This window comes from Penicillium crustosum (assembly GCF_028827405.1).
Source record: "Penicillium crustosum strain IBT 35664 chromosome Unknown utg000001l_segment0_segment0, whole genome shotgun sequence".
NCBI lineage: Eukaryota > Fungi > Ascomycota > Eurotiomycetes > Eurotiales > Aspergillaceae > Penicillium > Penicillium crustosum.
This window is the reverse complement of record NW_026623122.1, coordinates 8,554,643-8,575,149: the sequence shown is the minus strand read 5'-3', so window position 1 is coordinate 8,575,149 and position 20,507 is coordinate 8,554,643. Positions and strand designations below refer to the sequence as shown.

The 20,507-nt window shown below is 47.5% G+C and overlaps 9 protein-coding genes across 9 annotated transcripts; 7 read left to right on the top strand and 2 right to left on the bottom strand.

Annotated features, from left to right (window-relative positions):
• Nucleotides 1-196: 196 nt before the first annotated feature.
• N7487_003175 (uncharacterized protein) lies at nt 197-611 on the top strand (the record flags this gene model as incomplete). The annotated part of the gene is made up of 3 exons (XM_056870922.1): nt 197-211; nt 251-330; nt 419-611. The coding sequence occupies 3 exons, from the start codon at nt 197-199 to the stop codon at nt 609-611; spliced, it is 288 nt and encodes a 95-aa protein (XP_056735706.1).
• A 973-nt stretch (nt 612-1,584) lies between these two features.
• hir1 (putative histone transcription regulator Hir1) lies at nt 1,585-5,107 on the top strand (the record flags this gene model as incomplete). Its single annotated transcript, XM_056870921.1, has 5 exons — nt 1,585-1,630; nt 1,721-1,795; nt 1,895-2,116; nt 2,185-4,944; nt 5,010-5,107. The coding sequence occupies 5 exons, from the start codon at nt 1,585-1,587 to the stop codon at nt 5,105-5,107; spliced, it is 3,201 nt and encodes a 1,066-aa protein (XP_056735705.1).
• Nucleotides 5,108-5,757: 650 nt separating this feature from the next.
• N7487_003173 (YchF/Obg family ATPase) lies at nt 5,758-7,362 on the top strand (the record flags this gene model as incomplete). Its single annotated transcript, XM_056870920.1, has 3 exons — nt 5,758-5,832; nt 6,000-6,557; nt 6,811-7,362. The coding sequence occupies 3 exons, from the start codon at nt 5,758-5,760 to the stop codon at nt 7,360-7,362; spliced, it is 1,185 nt and encodes a 394-aa protein (XP_056735704.1).
• Nucleotides 7,363-7,773: 411 nt separating this feature from the next.
• On the top strand, nt 7,774-8,670 carry N7487_003172 (translation machinery-associated protein 20; the record flags this gene model as incomplete). The annotated part of the gene is made up of 3 exons (XM_056870919.1): nt 7,774-7,787; nt 8,015-8,155; nt 8,280-8,670. The coding sequence occupies 3 exons, from the start codon at nt 7,774-7,776 to the stop codon at nt 8,668-8,670; spliced, it is 546 nt and encodes a 181-aa protein (XP_056735703.1).
• Nucleotides 8,671-9,295: 625 nt separating this feature from the next.
• N7487_003171 (non-ribosomal peptide synthetase) lies at nt 9,296-12,370 on the bottom strand (the record flags this gene model as incomplete). Its single annotated transcript, XM_056870918.1, has 1 exon — nt 9,296-12,370. The coding sequence occupies one exon, from the start codon at nt 12,368-12,370 to the stop codon at nt 9,296-9,298; it is 3,075 nt and encodes a 1,024-aa protein (XP_056735702.1).
• A 1,083-nt stretch (nt 12,371-13,453) lies between these two features.
• On the top strand, nt 13,454-14,818 carry N7487_003170 (Aldolase-type TIM barrel; the record flags this gene model as incomplete). Its single annotated transcript, XM_056870917.1, has 7 exons — nt 13,454-13,532; nt 13,601-13,644; nt 13,712-13,840; nt 13,909-14,017; nt 14,071-14,305; nt 14,361-14,697; nt 14,750-14,818. Coding segments are annotated over 7 exons (1,002 nt in total), but the record flags the coding sequence as incomplete, so codon positions are not given.
• Nucleotides 14,819-15,822: 1,004 nt separating this feature from the next.
• N7487_003169 (putative quinol monooxygenase) lies at nt 15,823-16,579 on the top strand (the record flags this gene model as incomplete). Its single annotated transcript, XM_056870916.1, has 2 exons — nt 15,823-16,009; nt 16,068-16,579. The coding sequence occupies 2 exons, from the start codon at nt 15,823-15,825 to the stop codon at nt 16,577-16,579; spliced, it is 699 nt and encodes a 232-aa protein (XP_056735700.1).
• Nucleotides 16,580-17,582: 1,003 nt separating this feature from the next.
• N7487_003168 (uncharacterized protein) lies at nt 17,583-18,074 on the top strand (the record flags this gene model as incomplete). Its single annotated transcript, XM_056870915.1, has 1 exon — nt 17,583-18,074. One exon carries the CDS (start codon nt 17,583-17,585, stop codon nt 18,072-18,074), a length of 492 nt encoding a protein of 163 aa, XP_056735699.1.
• Nucleotides 18,075-18,945: 871 nt separating this feature from the next.
• Nucleotides 18,946-19,941, bottom strand: N7487_003167 (GPI anchored serine-threonine rich family protein; the record flags this gene model as incomplete). The annotated part of the gene is made up of 4 exons (XM_056870914.1): nt 18,946-19,498; nt 19,560-19,694; nt 19,761-19,839; nt 19,890-19,941. 4 exons carry the CDS (start codon nt 19,939-19,941, stop codon nt 18,946-18,948), a joined length of 819 nt encoding a protein of 272 aa, XP_056735698.1.
• Between the last annotated feature and the right edge of the window lie 566 nt (nt 19,942-20,507).

Sequence of the window (20,507 nt, the reverse complement as noted above, 5' to 3'; positions counted from 1 at the left end):
ATATCTTAAGAAAATGTTCAGAATAAAATATGTCGTTATCAAAAAATAAATTGTTGTCCGCAAGGTGGCATTTCGTGACCTACATCGTACATGGCCTGTTGGTTTGGTTCGCATGCCTCTTGTAGACTTATAACCAGTTGCTCCGTAGTAGATACCGCCTCCTTTTTCCTATGTTATGACACCAAGTACACAATATATGCATATGTTCTTGGTAAATGGCAGACTATAATTAATATGATACTTACAAAAGCCAAATTGGGGCAACCACTATTGCTCTCGCGACTACGGCTCCAGCACGTCTAACTCGAGCAGCTACCACTACTCCAATACGTAAGTACCTGCTTTGAACGAAGCTGTCATACAGAGGCATAGGCATATGCAGTGGATGGGAGTAGTATATTCTGACTACTTGCTCTAGCGATGGCTCCTCCTCCTACTACTACTACTACTACTACTACTACTACTACTACTACTACTACTACTACTACTACTACTACTACTACTACTACTACTACTCCAACTCCAATGGAAGCACCTACTACAACAGCGGGTCGGGAAGCTCGACCTACACTGCTCCCTCTGGTGGATCCGGAGGATCCGGCAAGAAATAAATTTCTATGTCATAATGTTGGTAAGTAATTGTTGTATTATGAAGGCATGATTTATATGAATAATAAATAATCAATGGATATTTGTGTTTCCTTTATAAACATGTGTTTTGATGTAACTAGCAGTTAACTAAACTAGTTGTAGTAGGATATCTAATGGAGAATCTTCATTCGATACTTCCATAGATTGTAGTACTTCTCTAAAGGAAGAGATATCTAGATGTTTCGCCTCTCACCATCCACCAGGGAAGGGATGAACCTCAGACACCGAGACTCAACATATAATTAATTCTGTAATTGAATTTGAAAAATATAATGGACCAGTGCCTGAGGAATGCTTTATCTTTACATTTTTACTATATCCTTCCATCAAAGACACGGTTGTCCAGGTATGCACTAAGTGGCTATACTTTCTAGTATAGAATCATGTTTGCCCTGTAACACTTTGTTTGATGAAACCATGAAACCAGTAAGCAAAAAAGGTCTGCGTATGATAAAACATAGATAATGACAGTGATCTCCCCCAAAAAGAAAGTAATAAGTGTTAGCCCTTGCAGCCCTGGAGTGTAGTTCGAAAGACACTTTCAAGGTTATCAACGCGGGAGCTCGGACCAGGCAAATCTGGAGATCGCGACTTTTGGATTCGCGCCCTTTTAATCTCCGGTCTCATCTCTCATCTTGACCTGAGCCTCATTTTTTGGGTTTCTTCCTTGAATCTCGTGACCGAGGAACCTGTTTATTTTGGCTCTTGGTCCTGCCATGTTCCACGTCAAATTCATATAAACACCGAAAAACCAGCTCCGACACGCCGCGCCGCTCCCCTCCTTACCCACGCTCCGCGCACATTGGTGCTGATACGTGTCGCATCACCTTATCTCGAGACACGACCCCCCAAACCTTTGAGAAAAAACCGAATAACCGTGAATTTGCTCCGGGACGGGCGCGATGCATATCATAAAGCCGGTTTGGCTCACGCATGGAGGTACAGAGCTTGATCGCCCTGGTTTTCTTTGCTCGACACCGTCGGGACGGAGACACAATGCTTTATGAGAGCAGAACCACATTCATCCCATTAAAGGGCCAAATTTGCTAATATGATTGCTCTGATACAGGTGAACGCAAGGATTTCGAGGTTTATAGCTGCGATGTCTCGCCAGATGGGAAGCGACTAGTTACAGCTGCTGGAGGTGAGCTCGACCTTTTTTTTTGTTTTGAGGTGGAGGTCACGAAGATCATGCTCCAGGGAAGGAAATTATGGTTGACATCTGGCTTTTGATTTGCTTTAGATGGATACGTGCGAATCTGGTCAACAGAGGCTATTTACGGCACCGGAACTCCCGAGCTTGAGGGCAAGCCAAAACAACTGGCGTCCATGAGCAACCACTCAGGCACAATTCATACCGTCCGTTTTTCACCCAACGGGAAATACCTGGCGTCAGGCGCAGATGACAAGATTGTTTGCGTGTACACCCTTGACGCTAACCCTCCAACACACTCGTCAACATTTGGTATGCTTTGGACACACTGTATATGCAGAGATGGAGACAGACACTGACATTTATGGGAAAACTTGTAGGTACTGATGAAGCACCCCCCGTCGAGAACTGGCGCACTATTCGGCGATTGATCGGCCACGACAATGATGTCCAGGATCTTGGATGGTCCTTCGACTCCTCGATACTGGTCTCTGTTGGGCTGGACTCAAAGGTCGTGGTGTGGTCAGGTCACTCATTTGAAAAGTTGAAGACGATAGCCATCCACCAGAGTCATGTCAAAGGCATCACTTTTGATCCAGCAAACAAGTATTTCGCAACTGCCAGCGATGACCGGACCGTTCGCATCTTCCGATTCACCTCCCCTGCCCCTAATTCTTCAGCTCACGACCATATGAACAATTTCGTCCTTGAGCAAACAATCACAGCCCCATTCGCCAATTCTCCTTTGACAGCCTATTTCCGTCGTTGCTCTTGGTCGCCTGATGGGATGCACATCGCAGCTGCAAATGCCGTGAACGGCCCTGTGAGCTCTGTGGCCATTATAAACCGTGGATCATGGGATGGCGACATCAACCTGATTGGACATGAGGCACCTGTTGAGGTTTGTTCGTTCTCCCCACGACTGTATGCAACCGAGCCACCCGGTAAGAAGCAAGCCGATGGGCAGCCTGTACCACAACACCACATTACTGTCATTGCTTGTGCCGGTGGAGACAAATCCCTTAGTATCTGGATTACAAGCAATGCACGGCCGATTGTGGTTGCGCAGGAAATGGCTGCTAAAGCTATTTCGGACCTGGCATGGACCCCTGATGGAAAATGTCTCTTTGCTACTGCCCTGGATGGCACAATTGTGGCGGTCAGGTTTGAAGATGGCGAGCTAGGCTGGGCCACGGAAATGGAAGAGAATGAGAAATCACTCACCAAGTTCGGAACTAATCGAAAGGGCGCCGGTATCACAGAAACAACCGACGGCTTGTTGCTAGAGGAAAAGAGCAAGGCTGGCGAGATCAAGCACGTTGAAGGGAGAATGGGTGCACTGATGGGTGATGGCGCTGAACCTACAACCAATGGAGACAAAGCCCCTCAGCCATCAAATGGGGCCACACCTGCTCGGGGCTCTTCGCCAGCCCCAGACGCTACAAAGACACAAACCAATGGAACTCCTTCGACACCTGCCGCCACAGAATCAGAGAAGCCTGACCCTTACAAAGCCAAGCTGGAACGACTTAAGCAGCGTCCAACATACACCAAAGAGGGCAAAAAGCGTATCGCTCCATTACTAGTCTCCGGAGCTGGGGCCGGCGAGTCATCTCTCCCACAATCCCGTTTGATGGCATCTGTCAGCAGTCAGGTCAAGGCTGACGCCCCCACCACCATCGTTGACCTGTCAAAACCATTCGATGGTCTACCCAAGGGCGGCCTGACTGCTCTCCTGCTTGGAAACAAGCGCAAGCTGGCCCAAATAGAAGGCGACGAAGATGGCAGTGTAGAAAAGCGTGTGACACTTGCTAGTCAAAACGGTGCAACCCCCATCATGGCCAACACCCCCGACGGCCTTCTACCGGCTCAAGTTCAATCTGCTACCACCGGTCAACAGCCAACTCCAGCGTTCATTCGCCCCGCAGTCACAAATCCTTGCATGTCGGTCAGTCAACTTCGTCTGGCAGTTCCCAAAATTCGCAGTCAGATTCTTCGTGCGCTAGATTCGAGCGGGAAGCCGACGGAACAACCTGCCCCTGGTACAGACTCGAGTTCTACCAAGAGTCGTGTGGACGTGGTTTTCGAAGCTCGGAACCCATCACCAGCGAGTCTGACTGGCCGTGTGGTGGACCGCGAGCCAGTACGGCTGACATTGTTCCGTGGAGACCAGCCATTGTGGCAGGATTTCTTACCGCGGACTGTCCTGCTTGTAACTGGTAATCAGAGCATGTGGGCAGCTGGCTGTGAGGATGGATCAATCTACCTTTGGACGCCGGCTGGTCGCCGTCTGGTAAGTGCACTTGTTCTCGAGGCACAGCCTGTTATCTTAGAGTGCAATGGACCGTGGATCCTGTGCATATCCTCTGTGGGCATGTGCTATGTCTGGAATGTGAAACATTTGTCTTCCCCTCACCCACCAGTCTCTCTCCAGCCAGTCCTGGATGCTGCAATCCATACCATGGGCGCGAACCCCACCGCTGCTCCCGCAGTAACAGACGCACGAATTAATTCAGAAGGCCGAGTCGTCGTTTCTTTGTCTAACGGTGAAGGATACTCCTATTCCCCATCCATGTTCACATGGCAGCGCATCTCGGAAGCCTGGTGGGCCGTCGGCAGTCAGTACTGGAACACCACAGACGCACCTGTGAGCAACTTGCAGGCCAAGGACGCACAGCAAGATAACAAGGATGCCAAGGCAGCTGTCGCAGCTGGCATCATTCCTTGGTTGGAGCGAAACACCACGAATGAGACCCTCCTTCGCGGCAGAGCATACTTCCTCCAGCGTCTCATCAAGGTGTTATTGTCACGCGAAGGGTATGAAACTTTCGAGTCCAGCGTATCAATTGCTCATCTTGAGAATCGTCTCGCTGCTGCTCTGTCCCTGGGTGCGAAGGAAGAGTTCCGGTTATACCTATCCATGTACGCCAAGCGTATTGGTGCCGAGGGTCTGAAGCTGAAGGTCGAGGAGCTCCTGAAGGGCCTCATTGGCGGTCTTTTCGAGGACGAAGACGATGCCAGCGAGGGAGTCCTGAAATTACAGGCTAATGAGCGCGAAGGCCGTAACTGGCGCGAAGGATCGGATGATCTGTGTGGCTGGCCACGGGAGACATTGTTGAAGGAGGTGATTTTAGCACTTGGTATGTTTTTGTTCCTCATGCTTCTCTTTTCTTATCGCTTCAATTACTGACACACTTTCGTCTAGGCAAACACCGTGACCTTCAACGTGTGACAGTGCCTTATGCTAAGCTGCTGGATATGGTTGACACTACATCGGAGCATGGCGATGCAATGGATCTTTAATGATGGTTTCTCTCTTGCTACCTATACCTTTTTTTCTCTGTTTTTTGCTGGCGTTTAATAGGTTCGGGCTGGGTCACCCAAAAGGGTTTGCATTATTTATCTCTGCTGAGGCGGGATTGGAGATGATATATCTCATTTTCATGGTGTATTTGTATCATAGGTTCTCTTCTGGGGTTTCTTCTTTAAGCCAACCTGTTCCCATCTTGTTACGATGTAGTCTTGTTCTGCCTACAAATGTAGTTACCTATGTATGTACATTAATAACCCTCGACACACAGTATTACGTACATGGCACCCACATCGATGTGGTGACGTCGTCAGGGCTTGACTTTCACGTGGGCGGTAATAGCTCTGCAGGCAGAAAATTTGAAGATATCTGGCGCGTACCTCAACAACATTGCTTTTTTGATAGCTAAACACGCATTCATTACTCTCTTTTTACTCATTGACCCTGTCCACAATTTCTGTGGGCATCCGCAATCACGTCTTCCACTTCCTCCATCCTTTTTCTTCGTATCGTCGATCGATCCGCAGCTGGTTCTGCATTTGGCGCGCTCCATCCTTGTTTCCGCTTCCGCCTTTCGACTTCCCCCCACCTCCCACCTCTCTTCTGTCGCTTCTACTCAAGCAAGAAGAAAAAATCCAATAAAATGCCTCCCAAGAAGCAGGTAGTCCAGGAAAAGGTCCTTTTGGGCCGCCCAGGAAACAACTTGAAGAGCGGTATCGTATGTGAGCTAGGCCCCCACCCTTTCTTTTTTTTTTCCTTTTTCCACAGCACAGTCCACTTTCCGACTCCCGAAAAAAACTATTTAAACCCCCTTGCCCCCCTTTCCTCCCACAAAAATTTTCTTCTTTTCTTCCCAACCATGATTGACTAACAACATGGCTTCAGGTTGGTCTTGCCAATGTCGGCAAATCGACACTCTTCCAGTCCATCACTAAGTCCTCCCTCGGTAACCCGGCCAATTTCCCATATGCCACTATTGACCCCGAGGAGGCCCGTGTCATCGTTCCCGATGAGCGGTTCGACTGGCTCTGCCAGCACTACAAGCCCAAGTCGCAGGTTCCTGCCAACTTGACCGTGTACGATATTGCCGGTCTCACCCGCGGTGCCTCGACTGGAGCCGGTCTGGGTAACTCTTTCCTGTCGCACATCCGCGCTGTCGATGCCATCTTCCAGGTGGTTCGCTGCTTCGATGATGCCGAGATCATCCACGTTGAGGGTGACGTCGATCCCTGCCGTGATCTGACCATCATCAACGAGGAGCTCCGCATCAAGGATATCGAGTTTGTTGAGAAGGCTCTCGACCTTCTCAGCAAGCAGACTCGTCGTGGTGGACAGTCTCTGGAGATGAAGAAGCTCAAGGAAGAAGAAGCTACTACTGCCAAGATTCTTCAGTTCCTGAAGGATGGCAATGACATCCGTAAGGGTGACTGGAACCCCAAAGAGGTATGTTGAAAAATTTTCTCGTCTTTTCTCCCCAACCCAATTTGCCCTTCTATCCACACCACCTCCTTACCTGATGAATAAGAGCACTGCTCGAAATTAACCCAGCTCGTTGAGTGCCCTCATTAAAAGGATACTCACAATCCGAGGGCACCTTGAGAAAAAAAGTTATATGCTGAAATTTTGGAGTCCACTTCTACATGATCATATCACTCAAACTCTTTGAGACATCTCATGCTAACCAAATTGGTTATAGGTCGAAGTCATCAACCCTCTGTTCCTTCTCACTGCCAAGCCCGTTGTGTACTTGGTCAACCTGAGCGAGAGAGATTACATCCGCCAGAAGAACAAGTACCTCCCCAAGGTCTTCGAGTGGATCAAGACCAACTCCCCCGGCGACCCCATTCTTCCCGTCTCGGCTCAGTTCGAGGAGCGTCTGACCCTGATGCACGATGATGCGGCCGCTGAGGCTGAGTGCAAGAGCCTGGGCACCAAGTCTGGTCTGCCCAAGATTATCACTACCATGCGTCAGTCCATGAACCTCGGTAGCTTCTTCACCACTGGTGAGGACGAGGTTCGCCAATGGACCATCCGCAAGGGTATTAAGGCTCCCGCTGCTGCCGGTGTCATTCACACCGACTTCGAGAAGACCTTCATCCAGGCTATCGTGTACAACTACACCTCTCTCCGTGAGTACGGTGATGAGAACAGCATCAGGGCTGCTGGAAAGATTATGACCAAGGGCAAGGATTACGTCGTCGAGGACGGCGATATCATGCTCATTAAGGCCGGTGCTGCTAAGCACTAGGTGCACATAGACAATAGTTCTTTAAATGATACACCAGTGTTGAGTCTGCATAATCTTTTTTTCTGTTGTAGATTTTGACTTTTCTCGTACGCCAATTTGACGTGTCTGATCTAAGTCATCATTGCTTCTTTTGTATCCGCTAGGTTCAATATGGTTTTTTTTACCACAATCTACCCTCTTCGTGCTCTATATATGGCTCAATTATCTTCATTCCTAAAGAGCAGTTTGCCATACCTGATATCCATACCTAATATCAATAATATATTATCATACACTTTGTTCTATTTTGAGGCATTTAGTATCAAGTAAAAAAATGCAAAGCAATCTATTAATCACGTGATTATATCCCCGCGCATCCCACTTCCGTATCAAGAGCTTGATTCTCACATTATCACAACCTCAACCAGCATCATGTTTAAGAAAGAGTGAGTCAAGCCCTTCACCCCACTCACGGCAATCCCACAGCTGGGCCAGTAGCTTTTTCGGACCCCCTGACTCTTAAATGGGAGCACACATCTTCCTCCGTTTGAGGCACCGCAAAGACCGCGGGAGCTGTTCCATAATCCAGATCACGACATAAATAGCTCCTATGGGATAGCTCTAGCCACCAATGTTTACCAAAAATACCAGCTAACATCCGTGTTCCATCTAGTATCCCCCCAAGCAACCGGTCTAAGGTCAAGTCCTCAGTGCAGCGCGGGCTGCGTCAAAAGCTGCTGGAGACATACCCAGGCCTCGAGCCCTTCATTGAAGATGTCATGCCCAAGAAGGCCTCATTGGAAGCCGTGAAATTGTACAGTTCCCGATCCCCCATTTTTTGCCATTCAATTCCAGCAACGTCATCTCCAACTTTCCAACATGAATATGCCATGCATTGTATCCCGCGGGCCCCAAGCTAACCAAACCCACCACCCTAGACCCGATCGCGTGACCCTCTACACAATAGACTCAACCCCCCTCTTCTTCCAACCCATCGATGGACCCCCAATCCCCCACCTCCGCCTCATCCACGCCTACCCCTCCGCCGTCCCAACAATCCAGATCGACCGCGGCGCCATCCGCTTCGTGCTCTCCGGCGCAACACTCATGGCTCCCGGTCTCACCTCCCCCGGCGGCCGTCTACCTGATGCCGAGCATGCGCTTGAGGCTGGACAGATCGTTGGTGTCAAGGCTGAGGGCAAGGAGGAGATTTGTATGATTGGTATGCTCAAGGTTGGCACCGAGGAGATTAAGAGTAAAGGGAAGGGAGTTGTTATTGATGAAGGCCATTATCTTGGTGATGGGCTTTGGAGAATGCATTTGGATTAAGGCATGGTTTTGTTTCAAAAGCATGGAATTCATTGGGCTGGGGTTGGGGTCTTTTGATTTGGCTTGGAACTATACCTCTCTGCACGTATGGTGATGATTACATGTATGTGTTGGATGATTTGAAATGAAATATCCCCTCTGGACGAGGACCCTGATTGGTTCAATGGATGTATTGAGTGAATGTACATGTAGATAGCTTCTTTTATTGAGGCTGTAAAAGTTATTCTTGATATATGGCTTTGTAGTTTTATATGTAGAAGCAGAAGTAGACGTATATGCGCTCTGCGGGGCATCCGGAGGGTTTCAGCTTCCAATACCCACTTCCCTTTTTCATCAATGTCTTTTGTGATCTAGTTGACACTTATTTCACGATGCCTTCCAACGGCGGAAAATGCCGATTTTAGTCTCAGCCAGTGAGTCAAGCCCAACGATCGGTCAAAAGGAAGAAACACCACAGCCAGACAGTCTGAATGCCTAAGTTATCCAAGGATTCGAAGCAAGAGAAAAAGAATAGTTGCCGCTTATGCGGCCTTATCATGGTGGTATTTTTGGTAGTCCTATAGGTATTTGCAGAATTAGATGTATAATATGGTCATATTGACTCATATTACAAAATATACTGCAATTATATCCTGCCAGGATTGCTTGAAACCGCAGACCACTCGGGGATGTACCTTCGAAGCAGATCCAGTGCTGGCATCCACAAGAGAAGCTCTGGACTATTGCGAAGAGCCCACAGAGTGTTGGTGATCTCAAAGCGAGGCGCATTTTCTTGAACTTCCCAACGGGTGTATATCTTCTCCTGGAATAGCGGAAGAAAAGGATGCAGTGGGTTCGTCGCATCGCTGACAAACATCTCTAGCCAGCGGGGAAACGAGATACCTTGCAGCGGGTGAGAGCAGTGTCCACTGATCAGGCCAAAGGCTTCCTGAAGATCTATGGGTATCGGCTGGATCAGATTATAGGCATGGCCTACATTTTCCTCGAAAGCGGCGATTCGCAGCGTCGCATCCACCACGAAATCTACCGAGGCAAACACTTTGCATTGCCCCGGTACAATGGGATAATGACCCAGCTGAAGACAGGATGACATGAGACAACTGACAAAGTCACCGGGGTTCCCTCTTCCCGTCTGACTATGTCCTAAGACATACCCGAGACGGACGATGATCGCCGGCGAACCCTTGCGGATGGCATTCCAGACCACATTTTCCGCCACGAACTGGCTTTGGGAATATCCTGTGTCATACCGCAAAGCGGCGATGTGGTTTAATGGTCTCTCATCCTCTGGGACGGTCTTGGTTCCCTGGACAAATCCCGTCGGTCCATATGCAGCGATGCTTGATGAGTAGATGAGTCGTTTTGGTCGGGAGTGATTGGCAAATCTTACCATTTCTAATGTTCCCAGGATATTGACCGCTCGATGACGGGAGTACGGCTGGATGTAACTGACTAGTGCCCCCAAGTGGAAGACCACACTCGCCCAGCTTGCATAGTGATTGTACTGTTCTTGCGTAAGGCCAAGGCGCGGGAGTGATAAGTCGCCAGTGATAGGGACGATTTTGGTCTCCTGGGAACAACGCAGTCTGTAATTCTCTAGTGTTTCCTTGATGCGCAGGTCGGCTGCGGATGTGTCCTTGGCGCGAACAAGACATGTAACTTGAGTGACCTGTGGCATGGACAGCAGTGACGCGAGAAGAAAGGCGCCAACAAACCCAGTGGCTCCGGAAAGGAACACTCGGCCTTCTGAAGCGTCGAGCCAGTCGACGACCGGGTCGAGACTAACCTGTAATTCTTGACCCAACAACGAATCCAGAGCCAGAATGCTTTGATTATCCACTGGGTCTGGCAAAGCTGCTCCGTTCTTGAGCTCTTGAACTAGCTGTGTGAGTTGGCCTAGTGTGGGATTCACGTACAGGACCGTGGACCGCAGCTCAGATCCTAGCAAAAGTCGAATTCGGCCGATCAGATGTGCAACTTGCAGTGAAGTTCCGCCCAAATGGAAAAAGTCATCAGAAGAATCCAGGTGGTCCTTTGGATACCCCAGTATCTCGAGCCAGATATGTTCCAAAGACGTTTCCACAGAGTCGATACCTCCGTTCGAGTGCATTTGACTCTCACGCACGACCCTCATCTTTTCTATATACAGTTGCTCAAGCTTCCGTCGATCACACTTCCCTGTCCCTCTTAATGGAAGCTCCGCAAGCAGCTCGACGCGAGGCATCGGAAGATGAGGAGCGCGGTTGACGAATGCTCGTACTATGGCCTCGGGGTCGACATGGATGCACTGCGGTACAATATAGGCAACCAGTATTGGCCCCGTGTCGGCATCCTTGGGCTCAACCTTGACAACCGCTGCCGCGGAGGCAATATTAGTGCCTAAGAAGATATTCTCAAGACCTTCTAGCTCGACGCGATGGCCCCGGATCTTGATTTGTCTGTCCTGGCGGCCGACGAAATCGTATAAGCCAGACTCGTTCACTCGCATGATATCGCCTGTCCTATAGGCATGACGTGGGAATCCCATCGTGGTGCCTTTCAATGGAAGATGTGAGGGGTTTATAAATGACTTGATGTTAGCTAGAGGATTCCTACAATATCCTCCGCAAACTCCTGCACCCGCTATTACTAGTTCCCCTTCGCTGCCCGTCGGAACCTGTCTGAGATTTTCGTCGACAATGAAAAGCTGAAAATTGCCAATTGGCTTCCCGAGTGGAATACAACCATTGTAAATATCTGCTGCGGTGATCTCGTGTGAGATTACAAACACAGTGCATTCAGTCGGCCCGTACATGTGGATTACTCGCTCCGGGGGCCCATGATCGAATATCTTCCGGATCACTGGCACGTTGATTATTTCGCTACCGGTCATTAGAGTATGAACTGTGGAAAATGCCCCCGGACAGGTTTTCACAATTGTGTTTAGCAATGCGGTAGTAATAAACACAACTTCGATTCGGTCCTCTCGGAGACTCTGCGAGAAGATAACGGGGTCTATGACTGTATTATGTGGGTAGACCACTATTGTTCCACCTCTCAACAAGCAAACCCAGGTTTCAAACAAGGTTATGTCAAAGACCGTATTGCCGATGTGCGCAAGGCGTTGGCCGTCTTGAAATAGCTTGGTGGAATTGAATGCCAAGTTGGTGATTCCGCCAGCCAAAATCTGGACGGCTTTGGGTTCCCCCGTTGTACCCGAGGTATGAAGGATATGGGAACAGCTCGATGGCCCATTGGAGGATACCTCAGATTCTTCATCGGATAGTTCAGGGCTCAGAGTATGGTCCACAAGGATATTGTCGATCTCTAGGGGTCGACCCCAATTTTCGATGTCCACCAAAGCTAGCTTCACATTCACGGTTTGGAGTATATTCCGGAGAAAGACGTCCGGCTGTTTTGTGTCCAGGGGCACACAGGTTCCGCCGGCATAAATAATGGAAATTTGTGCCAAAATATGGTTGATTCCACGGGGGATGGCAATCGCAATTGGAGTTCCTGGTTCCGGCGCTCCCAGTCGAATCAGTTGCGCGAGCTGGAGAGATTTCAAGTGCAATTCCTCATAGGATACAGTATGCTCGCCATATTCTATGGCTGTCATTGGGCCAAGAAGCCGGGCCTGCGCCTTAAAAAGCGGAGCAAGCCCAGCGTGCCTCGACAGGCTTGTATCAAGCTTCCTTACACCAAGGGGAGACGGCGACATAGTGAAACGAGAGCACAAAATCTGAAACAAGGGTCAAGGGAAGCAGCCTCTGAAGCTATATAATGAAGCAATGTATCGTAATCCAGCGAACCAGTCTAATCGCTTCTTCTCTATTTCACACTAGTGCGCAGTCATAGTTTCTTGGTAGCTCTAATGCTTGATCAACCTACATGGCCATGCATTGTGATACATCCCACACTAGCATTATTTAAGCAATTGTCGTCAGCCTCGATAAATATATGTGGCGATATCCTGCTATGTTTAATCATACATAGGACTGGGATGACGATGCTACATGAAACCTGCCAGTCTCATGCGCACAGCATGCTTTATTTATTTTCCTTTTTCCCAGCTGGCAGTAATTCATTAAGTGTTTTATACTGATTTTTCAAGCACATATGTAGTCCTAACATAGTCACTTTAAACCCTCCAAGGCTTTGGAGTTGTGGCCGATGTGGCATACACAGGCAAAATAGGCTCTAGATCATGATAGCCAGTATATATTACTCTGATGTTCTATACTAGCTTACATATTCGGACTATTTCTAATTGATATTTAGGCTATTTATGCCGTCTCGTTCAGTTTAATTTTAAATCCGACGTTATACTACAGTACTCGTCTCCACTTCTCAACAACACAAACCTACTTAAGCAGGAAAGATCAGATGCAAGAGATCTAGTAACACAGAATACATGAGTAACACAGCATATATGAGTAACACACAGCATTCACAGTAAGCTTTAGAAGTATATATGTTGCTATTATGTACAAATCATGCATGGTGATATCTCTAATTGTTCGTCTGAGCCTTTGCGATGATGAAAACTCGCTGTGAGTATATTTTCACAAAAATGCCACCGAGGTATATTCCTGGGCACGGAGTAGAGTATTTACGCTAGCAGAGATAGGATATGTTACCTTGCGTAATTTATTATTCGGAGCCTAACATTCAACAACCCTAACCTTAGAGTTTATAAAAGCCCCCTATCATGCAAAGCGAACAAATTCTGAACTTTCAAAAGTCTTCTCCACATTCTTGGGCAGTATCCCACATCTATCTAGGTACCTAACCGAACCTGAAAATGCATGAGTGTCAAATCAATCTGCTGCAGTACCTGCGCTCAAAGACCCAGGTCGATGTCGATAGCTTTGATGCTGACGGTATGACACTATACTCGGTTTCATCCATCTTCTTAGCTCGGTGTCATATGCTAATAAATTTGCACCAGTATCGACGGAAGTCCCGGGGTGTGTGGATGGCACATCTAATCCTGTACGTATATCATGTTTCAAACATGATGATCAGAGGAATTCATTGATTGGAATTGTTTCTTTAACAGGCAGAGATTTACGGGGAGATGATCAAGCCACGCCACGATGGTCGGGTAAAAGAAGTCCTCGCTTTTAGTAATAAGGTGAAGTCTGAATTCCCAACTTTGAGGCTGGAGGAGCTAGCATTTGAAGTCATGGTAAGCCAAAGCCTTTAGCAACTCCCTTCTACTGCCCTATAGATTGATCTGACTTTCAACTCCCACAGGCAATTCGGCTAGCCTTCCTTATTATTCCTAACATCACTGGTGCTGTGCATGTGATGGCAAATCCGTGTTACTCCTTTCGCACGGAGAAGATTGTCGAGACTGGAAAACGTATATTGCTTATCAATGGTACGATCGAACCCTGCTGACAGAAATTCGGTTAGGGTTACATAAAATTTGCAGGCTCCTAGATCCCGCTTTAGACGACACCAATCGGTTGGTCATGAAGGTGGCCGCCACATGGGAAGGCCTCCAGGCATGTCGGGAATTGGCACTTTGCGGGATAAAGACCCTGGCAACGACGGTGTTTACGATGGAACAAGTCGTCTTGGCTGGTGAGGCCGGTTGTATTTCCATGTCACCTTTTGTTCACGAAGCAAAAGCGCATTTTGATGAGAAGTAAGCCAGGTTTATTCAGACATTCAGTCCCAGCCGTCTTGCTTACAAGTTATAGATACTCAGATGAAATGCCTCTTCTTCGCCTGTGCGTCCAGGCACAGCAGTTCTACAAGAAGCGGTCCATAAACACAAAAGTCAAAGCATGCGCCACACTCTCGGTTGCCGAGATCTTACAGTTGGCTGGCGTGGACGCCTTGACTATCATGCTTGAGGACCTCCAGAACCTCCAGAAAGGGACTGGTTGCATATGTTTGATTGAAAATCAATCCCTGTTTGGTGATAATTCTATCCCTGACGATAACGACTATCCTTCATACCTGCATGATGAGAGTACCTATCGTCTTGACTTTTCTCGTAGTGACCAAGGTAAAGCCCAGTACAAATTGATGCAGGTTCGTGTTTCTGATAAAGCTAGACGCTCTCCATTCTAATGAGCTCACCCAGGTCCTAGCCATCTTTTCGGACTTTCAATTCAAAGGAGAGGAATTTATGAAAGCGCACCAACAACTTCTTAGGTAGAACGCTCCTATGAACCATTGATGTACACCCCAAGGAATTTCAGAATATCTTTACAGCAAGAATGAAATGGAAGGTCGCCGATATTGTATAGTTTGCATATTGCTAATTGATTGGGCTCTTTGAACTGTCTCTTTCAGTTCCACCTAAAACCCGAGGTTATACTGCAGTACTCGACTCTTTGACTCTCAACATCACACTTTAGATACTTCGGAGGTCATGTTGCACTCAACTAAGTCTGACCCCAGGATCCCGAATTATATAAGAACTGGAAAGAGAAACTACTAAAAATAAGAGCAAACAGACCTGTCCTCCCCAGGTAGAAAATAGCAGATCAGATATACCCTGTAGGTAGATACCCTTTGTGTATTCGCATATGTATATCCATTCAATAGTACTGGCCTACTGAAAAGAGAATTCACACGTGAATCAGTTTGGGGAAGGCAACGTATGCATCTCTATTACTTGATATCACGGTCTACAACCCTACCCTGGTCTTGGTAGCACACTTCGTCGCCCATATACACCGATCAATATGTAGGACATATATGCTGGGAATGCAACCCTGCATGCATGAAATAAATAAATATACAAAGTAAGTGCTCAATGATTCGCGTGTTTGTACACGTCGGAGCGGGGAATCGCTTCTCTCATGTTATAAAGTAGCTTTTTGAATCTGTTTAATTAATTGCTGCCTTGTTACCGCTACAGCCGGAATTTGAACGATTGGCTTCTGATGATTGAATAGATATTAGCTGGAGCTATTGTTGAATAACGAGCAGAGCAAGATAATCTTGACAGCTGTCAAGAATCCATGCAGTTTAATTGCTTGCATCCCTGTCTAATAGATCGGGGATTGTGCCAGGTCTATTGCGGGATATACATGCAGTCACCCACTCACCTGGTTCCCATAAAAGGTAATTCCCATTCTTTTCAATTTCTACATCTATAATTATCACTATTCTACCTCAAACTACGTCTGATCATTATTACTCCAAAATATGGGGCCCCCTGTCTCAGAAGTCGCCATCATTCCCCTGGTGAAAGGGGCTGATCCATGCGATGAGAATGGCGAGGCAGCAAAGATCCTCAACTCAGTAATCCAACTTGCAACTGAGCAGCCTGGATACCAGAGGATGGTATGGGGATTGGACGAAAAAGACCCTACTGTGCTGGTTATGATTTTTGGTGAGTCTCTTCGTAATGAGAAAATCAGATGAAAGCACAAAATAACAGTCTTCCTGAGATTGGGATGATCTCGAATCTCACCTCAACTACATGGCTGCTCCGTATTACAAACCCACCATGGATGAGTTTAATACAATTATTGATGGCACGGTTGTTTTGTTCCATACAACCTACGAGGAGGGAATTGGTATTGTGCCTCTGGTTGAGTTCAACGATTACACGGCCGATGTCTTCATTGCTTTCTTCCCTGCGAGATTCTTAACCCAGGACTTTGAAGAAGAGTTTTGTCAAGTCTCTCGGGATGTGAACACAAATCTTCTTGTGTTTAACGACGCGCCCTCGAGTATTGCCAGTGGCTGGTGCACTGATGACATGTTATATGAAGAGCGCCATGGAAAAGGACCTGAGAGACCGTGGATTTCGATGGTGACATGGAAGAACACAGAAACACGACGGAGAGCGTGGGCTCGCAAAGCTGTTCTCGGTGATATTCGGAAACTTGTTGAAGGACATGGAGAGCTGCAAATATACATGGTTGAGTTCCACCCTGTGGTTTATAGCAATGGATAGGGTTGCGGATTGCGTGGAGTTTATCAACATGATTCAATTCCAAACTCTTGATCAACTAGCTCTGTGAAATCCAAAGGTGTAATTCACCGGCAAGTATATAGATCACCCCCGCAGCCACTATATATATATTCAGATAGACCCACCTGTACTAGCCCTAGAAGAAGAAATATCGGAATAAATACTCCGTTCTATTTTTAGTGTTTCCCCTGAATAGCTTCATACTAGCTATTTCCTGACTTTTTGATAACTAGAATAACCATGGGAGTTTCCGGTTCTACTCTGTCGGGGAGACCACTCCGCATGCAAGCTAAACGTGTTGATCCCTCTGATACTACCGCAAGTTGCCGAATAGCTGGTCCAATCATATGCAAATGCTAATCATGGAACCAACATTAGACAACGCAGGCCCCCTTGAAGGATGTCTTTGGCAAGTATACAATCGTCAGGGAAAAGTTCAACGGAAGGCCCAGCACAAAGGTGATAGATGATTGAATAAATATGTTTAATCTATTGATCAATCTGATTCTAAATTCTAGAGAAACTGGTACTGCAAACACCAATATGCGCGAGAAGGCGGTAATGATAGCTACCATTATGTCCATTTGTGAGTTTTGCCCTTTTGTATTTTTCTAATATTTGGTGCTAAAATGGCCAGGGATGGCCGATACCATTCCACAAACCCAGATGGAAGTAAAGAGCACATTAATCCTATATTGAAGCAAGCCTTCTATACTCCACCAGAAAGCAATCGCTGGATCGATTGCTCGGATGAAGTGGATTGGGAGGGATTAAATGAAATACCCGACCTTTGCATAGCAAGGGCCTCTGTAACTCACGAGGCTGTGGGAAAGTTCATGCAGGAAATGAAGAGCCGAGAAGGTAGGCTTGAGTAGCACATAACAAGTGTCATAGCTAATTCTGTGCAGAAAAGACCATCAAAAACGATCAGGCTGAAAAGAGAAAGATTTGTGCAAGAGTGCTGAAGGGAAAGGAAACTGAACATATGGGCACCGATGACGAGGCTGAAGAGACGGAGTATGAAATCGAGGAAGTTTCAGACGAAAAGAGGGCGACCAAGAAGAAGGAGAGAAAGGAGAACCAGCAAAGGAAAGCAGACGAGGAAGACCTCACGCTACGGGAGACAGCGGCGCAGAGAAAAGCCCTCATGCCTGAGAAGCAGATGCCAAGGGCTGTAATGCCGATGTCCGAATTGACGCCGTGCAATGAGTCCATCGACAAGTCCACGGATCTAGGAGAGACCGAGGGCTCATCTTCTCGAAAGCGGAAGGCTAATAAAATAGATGACGGCGAGGAACAGACAGCTAGGACCCCAGTCGCGAAGAAGGCGAACATGAATAAGAGACGCCAACCTGAGCTTACTGCTACCGAGAGGGAGGAGCGGAGACGGAACAAAAATAGGAGGTCGCGAGAGAGTGCAAAGAGGAAGAAGGCGTTGGCGAGAAAGGAAATGGAAGAAAGGACTTCAGAAACCTAGAAGTACCGCCAGTGAGGCTGTGGTTGTGTCCAAGGTCTCATGTCTCATGGTAGTCAAAGCCCCCAGTCTTGATGTTCTGCCAATATGGTACCGAATCTAGAATCACATGCTAGAGCTGATTCGTGCTGGAGTTCAATATCAGAATTTCATTATCCTGGCTAGATACTGGTTCCTAAATTCCACCTAGTCGAGCCGGAAATAACAGCTAATATGCTCACATGTCACCGGTGCTCATGGTAAGTACGTACTCGGGACGGAAGAAGTGGATATATATCACGGGTTTGGTGGTCCCACATCGTCCAGGCCAGTTATTATTGCAGAGGCGGGTTGAGCTGCTGCTATATCACATGATTGTATATGGAGTTTATCGAACCCCAAAAGCTATTAGAGAAGAAAGTGATACTTGAATCTCAAATGGCCAATATGGAGGGCAATGGGGGGAGTGGTAAAGGTGTGAAATAAGGGCGCAAGAAGTAAAGGAACCCGATTGCCGCAAATCCTAGAGATAGCACTCCCGGGGCTGGGGTATCAAATGACAAAATGACGACAATAGACAGAGATTTGGGTGAAATTATGGAGTATTATACAAACGAAGTGAACAAAGCCAAAAAAAAAAAAAAAAGCAAGCCCATGCATGCAACGTCCGATTACATACCTAGTCTATATCAATAGATGGAACCCCGAAAGGCAGACTAAGCACCTGCAAAAAAAAGAAAAAAAAGAAGAAATCCATCCATTCATTACCCTTCCTCCACGAAAAAACCCAATTCTCAAAATGTAAATCTCAACCCTCCACACCTTGAAGCTGAAGTCATACCGAGCCTAGACATATACCCAAGCTCGGCACAGCAGCCAATCTTCAAGTTGCAACTTACAGGAGAGCGAGGACACCAGCCAGAAGACCAGCAGCGGCACCGGGGGCAACAAGACCCATAGCAGCGCCGGTGGAGGCAGTGGCGGAGGCAGCGGCAGAGCCGGTAGCAGTGCCGGTGGAGGAAGCGCTGGTAGTCAGACCGGTCTGGGTGGAGGTCTGGGTGCCAGTGGAAGTTCCAGTAGAGGAGGTAGAAGAACCGGAAGCTGTACGGAGAGAGATATCAGTGCTGTTTTTGCCATGGGTATGGGTGGGGAGTCCAGTAGTAAGGGAGCTAGAGGTAAAGTTCCCGGGGAAGGGCTTGATGGACACGTCCGGGGTGGAAGTACCAGTAGTGGAAGCATCGGTCTCAGTGGTGGTGGCACCAGTAGAAGTAGAAGCAGTGGAAGTGGTACCAGTAGAGGCAGAAGAGGAGGCAGAAGAGACAGTGGAAGATGTACCGGTAGTAGTAGCGCTGGAGCTCTTGGCTTCGGTCACATCGAACTGCTGGGACTGGGCGAGGATGCCGGTGTTCTGAGCGTCGGTGGAGAGCAGGTTGATCTGGAAACCGGAACTATAGGAGTGTTAGTTGACCGTACATAGATCCAATCGATGTGCCACAAGGGTGATCTTACCCGCTGGTGACACCCTTCAGGCCGGAGGCAGTGTAGGAGCCCTTGGAGGTGTCGATGCCAGAGGCAATCTTCTCCGAAACGGGAGGGTAGACAGCATTGTTGACAAGGACAATGTCAAGGGTGGAGGCATCGGTGCTGTAATGGGTTAGTATTGGCTGTTATTGCTGGGGTAAGGTGTGGGGGATGATATAGTCAACATACTTAACGGAAGTCCACTTCACGGTGAAAGAGCCGGAGACATCGACGTCGGCACCCTTGGCAGGTTCGGTGATGTTGACGGCTTGACTGATTGTTAGAGAGACTCTTGTGTCACATGGTTGATTTACATACCCGCAACGGAGAGGGCCAGAGGCAGAAGAGACAGAATGGTGGAGAAACGCATCTTGACTGAATTAAAGCGAATGTGGTGTGTTTAAAAAACGAATGTATGATGGAGCGTAAAAGAGAGAGAGAGATGCAAGAGGAAAGATGAAAGTTGGAAAAATATTTAGATACAAGGATCCATGTCATTAAGTACTGGTGAGCAAACACTCCATCTGATATCGCACAACCTTGGATGCCCTGAACCGTCAACAATGTCTCTGGCATCCACCTACCAATACGGAAATATACATCTGAAAATAGAAATGACATGGTGAATGTACCTGATTTTAGAAGCATTCTAATAATGTTTTAATCGTTTTTATTACAAAACGTGGGAATTCAGGGTCCGCGTGAGCATTCCGTGTGGGTGAAGAGTTAGAGCTTCATGGTTCGGATGGCGAGCTAGTTTCAGGCGCAAAATCCCACTTCCATTTGTAATATATTATTCTATTATTCGATGAGACCTATATTGGGTACATAACATGCCGAGAAACATACAACATCTGTACTAGTATATGCCGTATATTCCGTATATTCCGTATATCCTGTGTGTTCCGTATATAGTAATTCTTGTTACATTCGGAG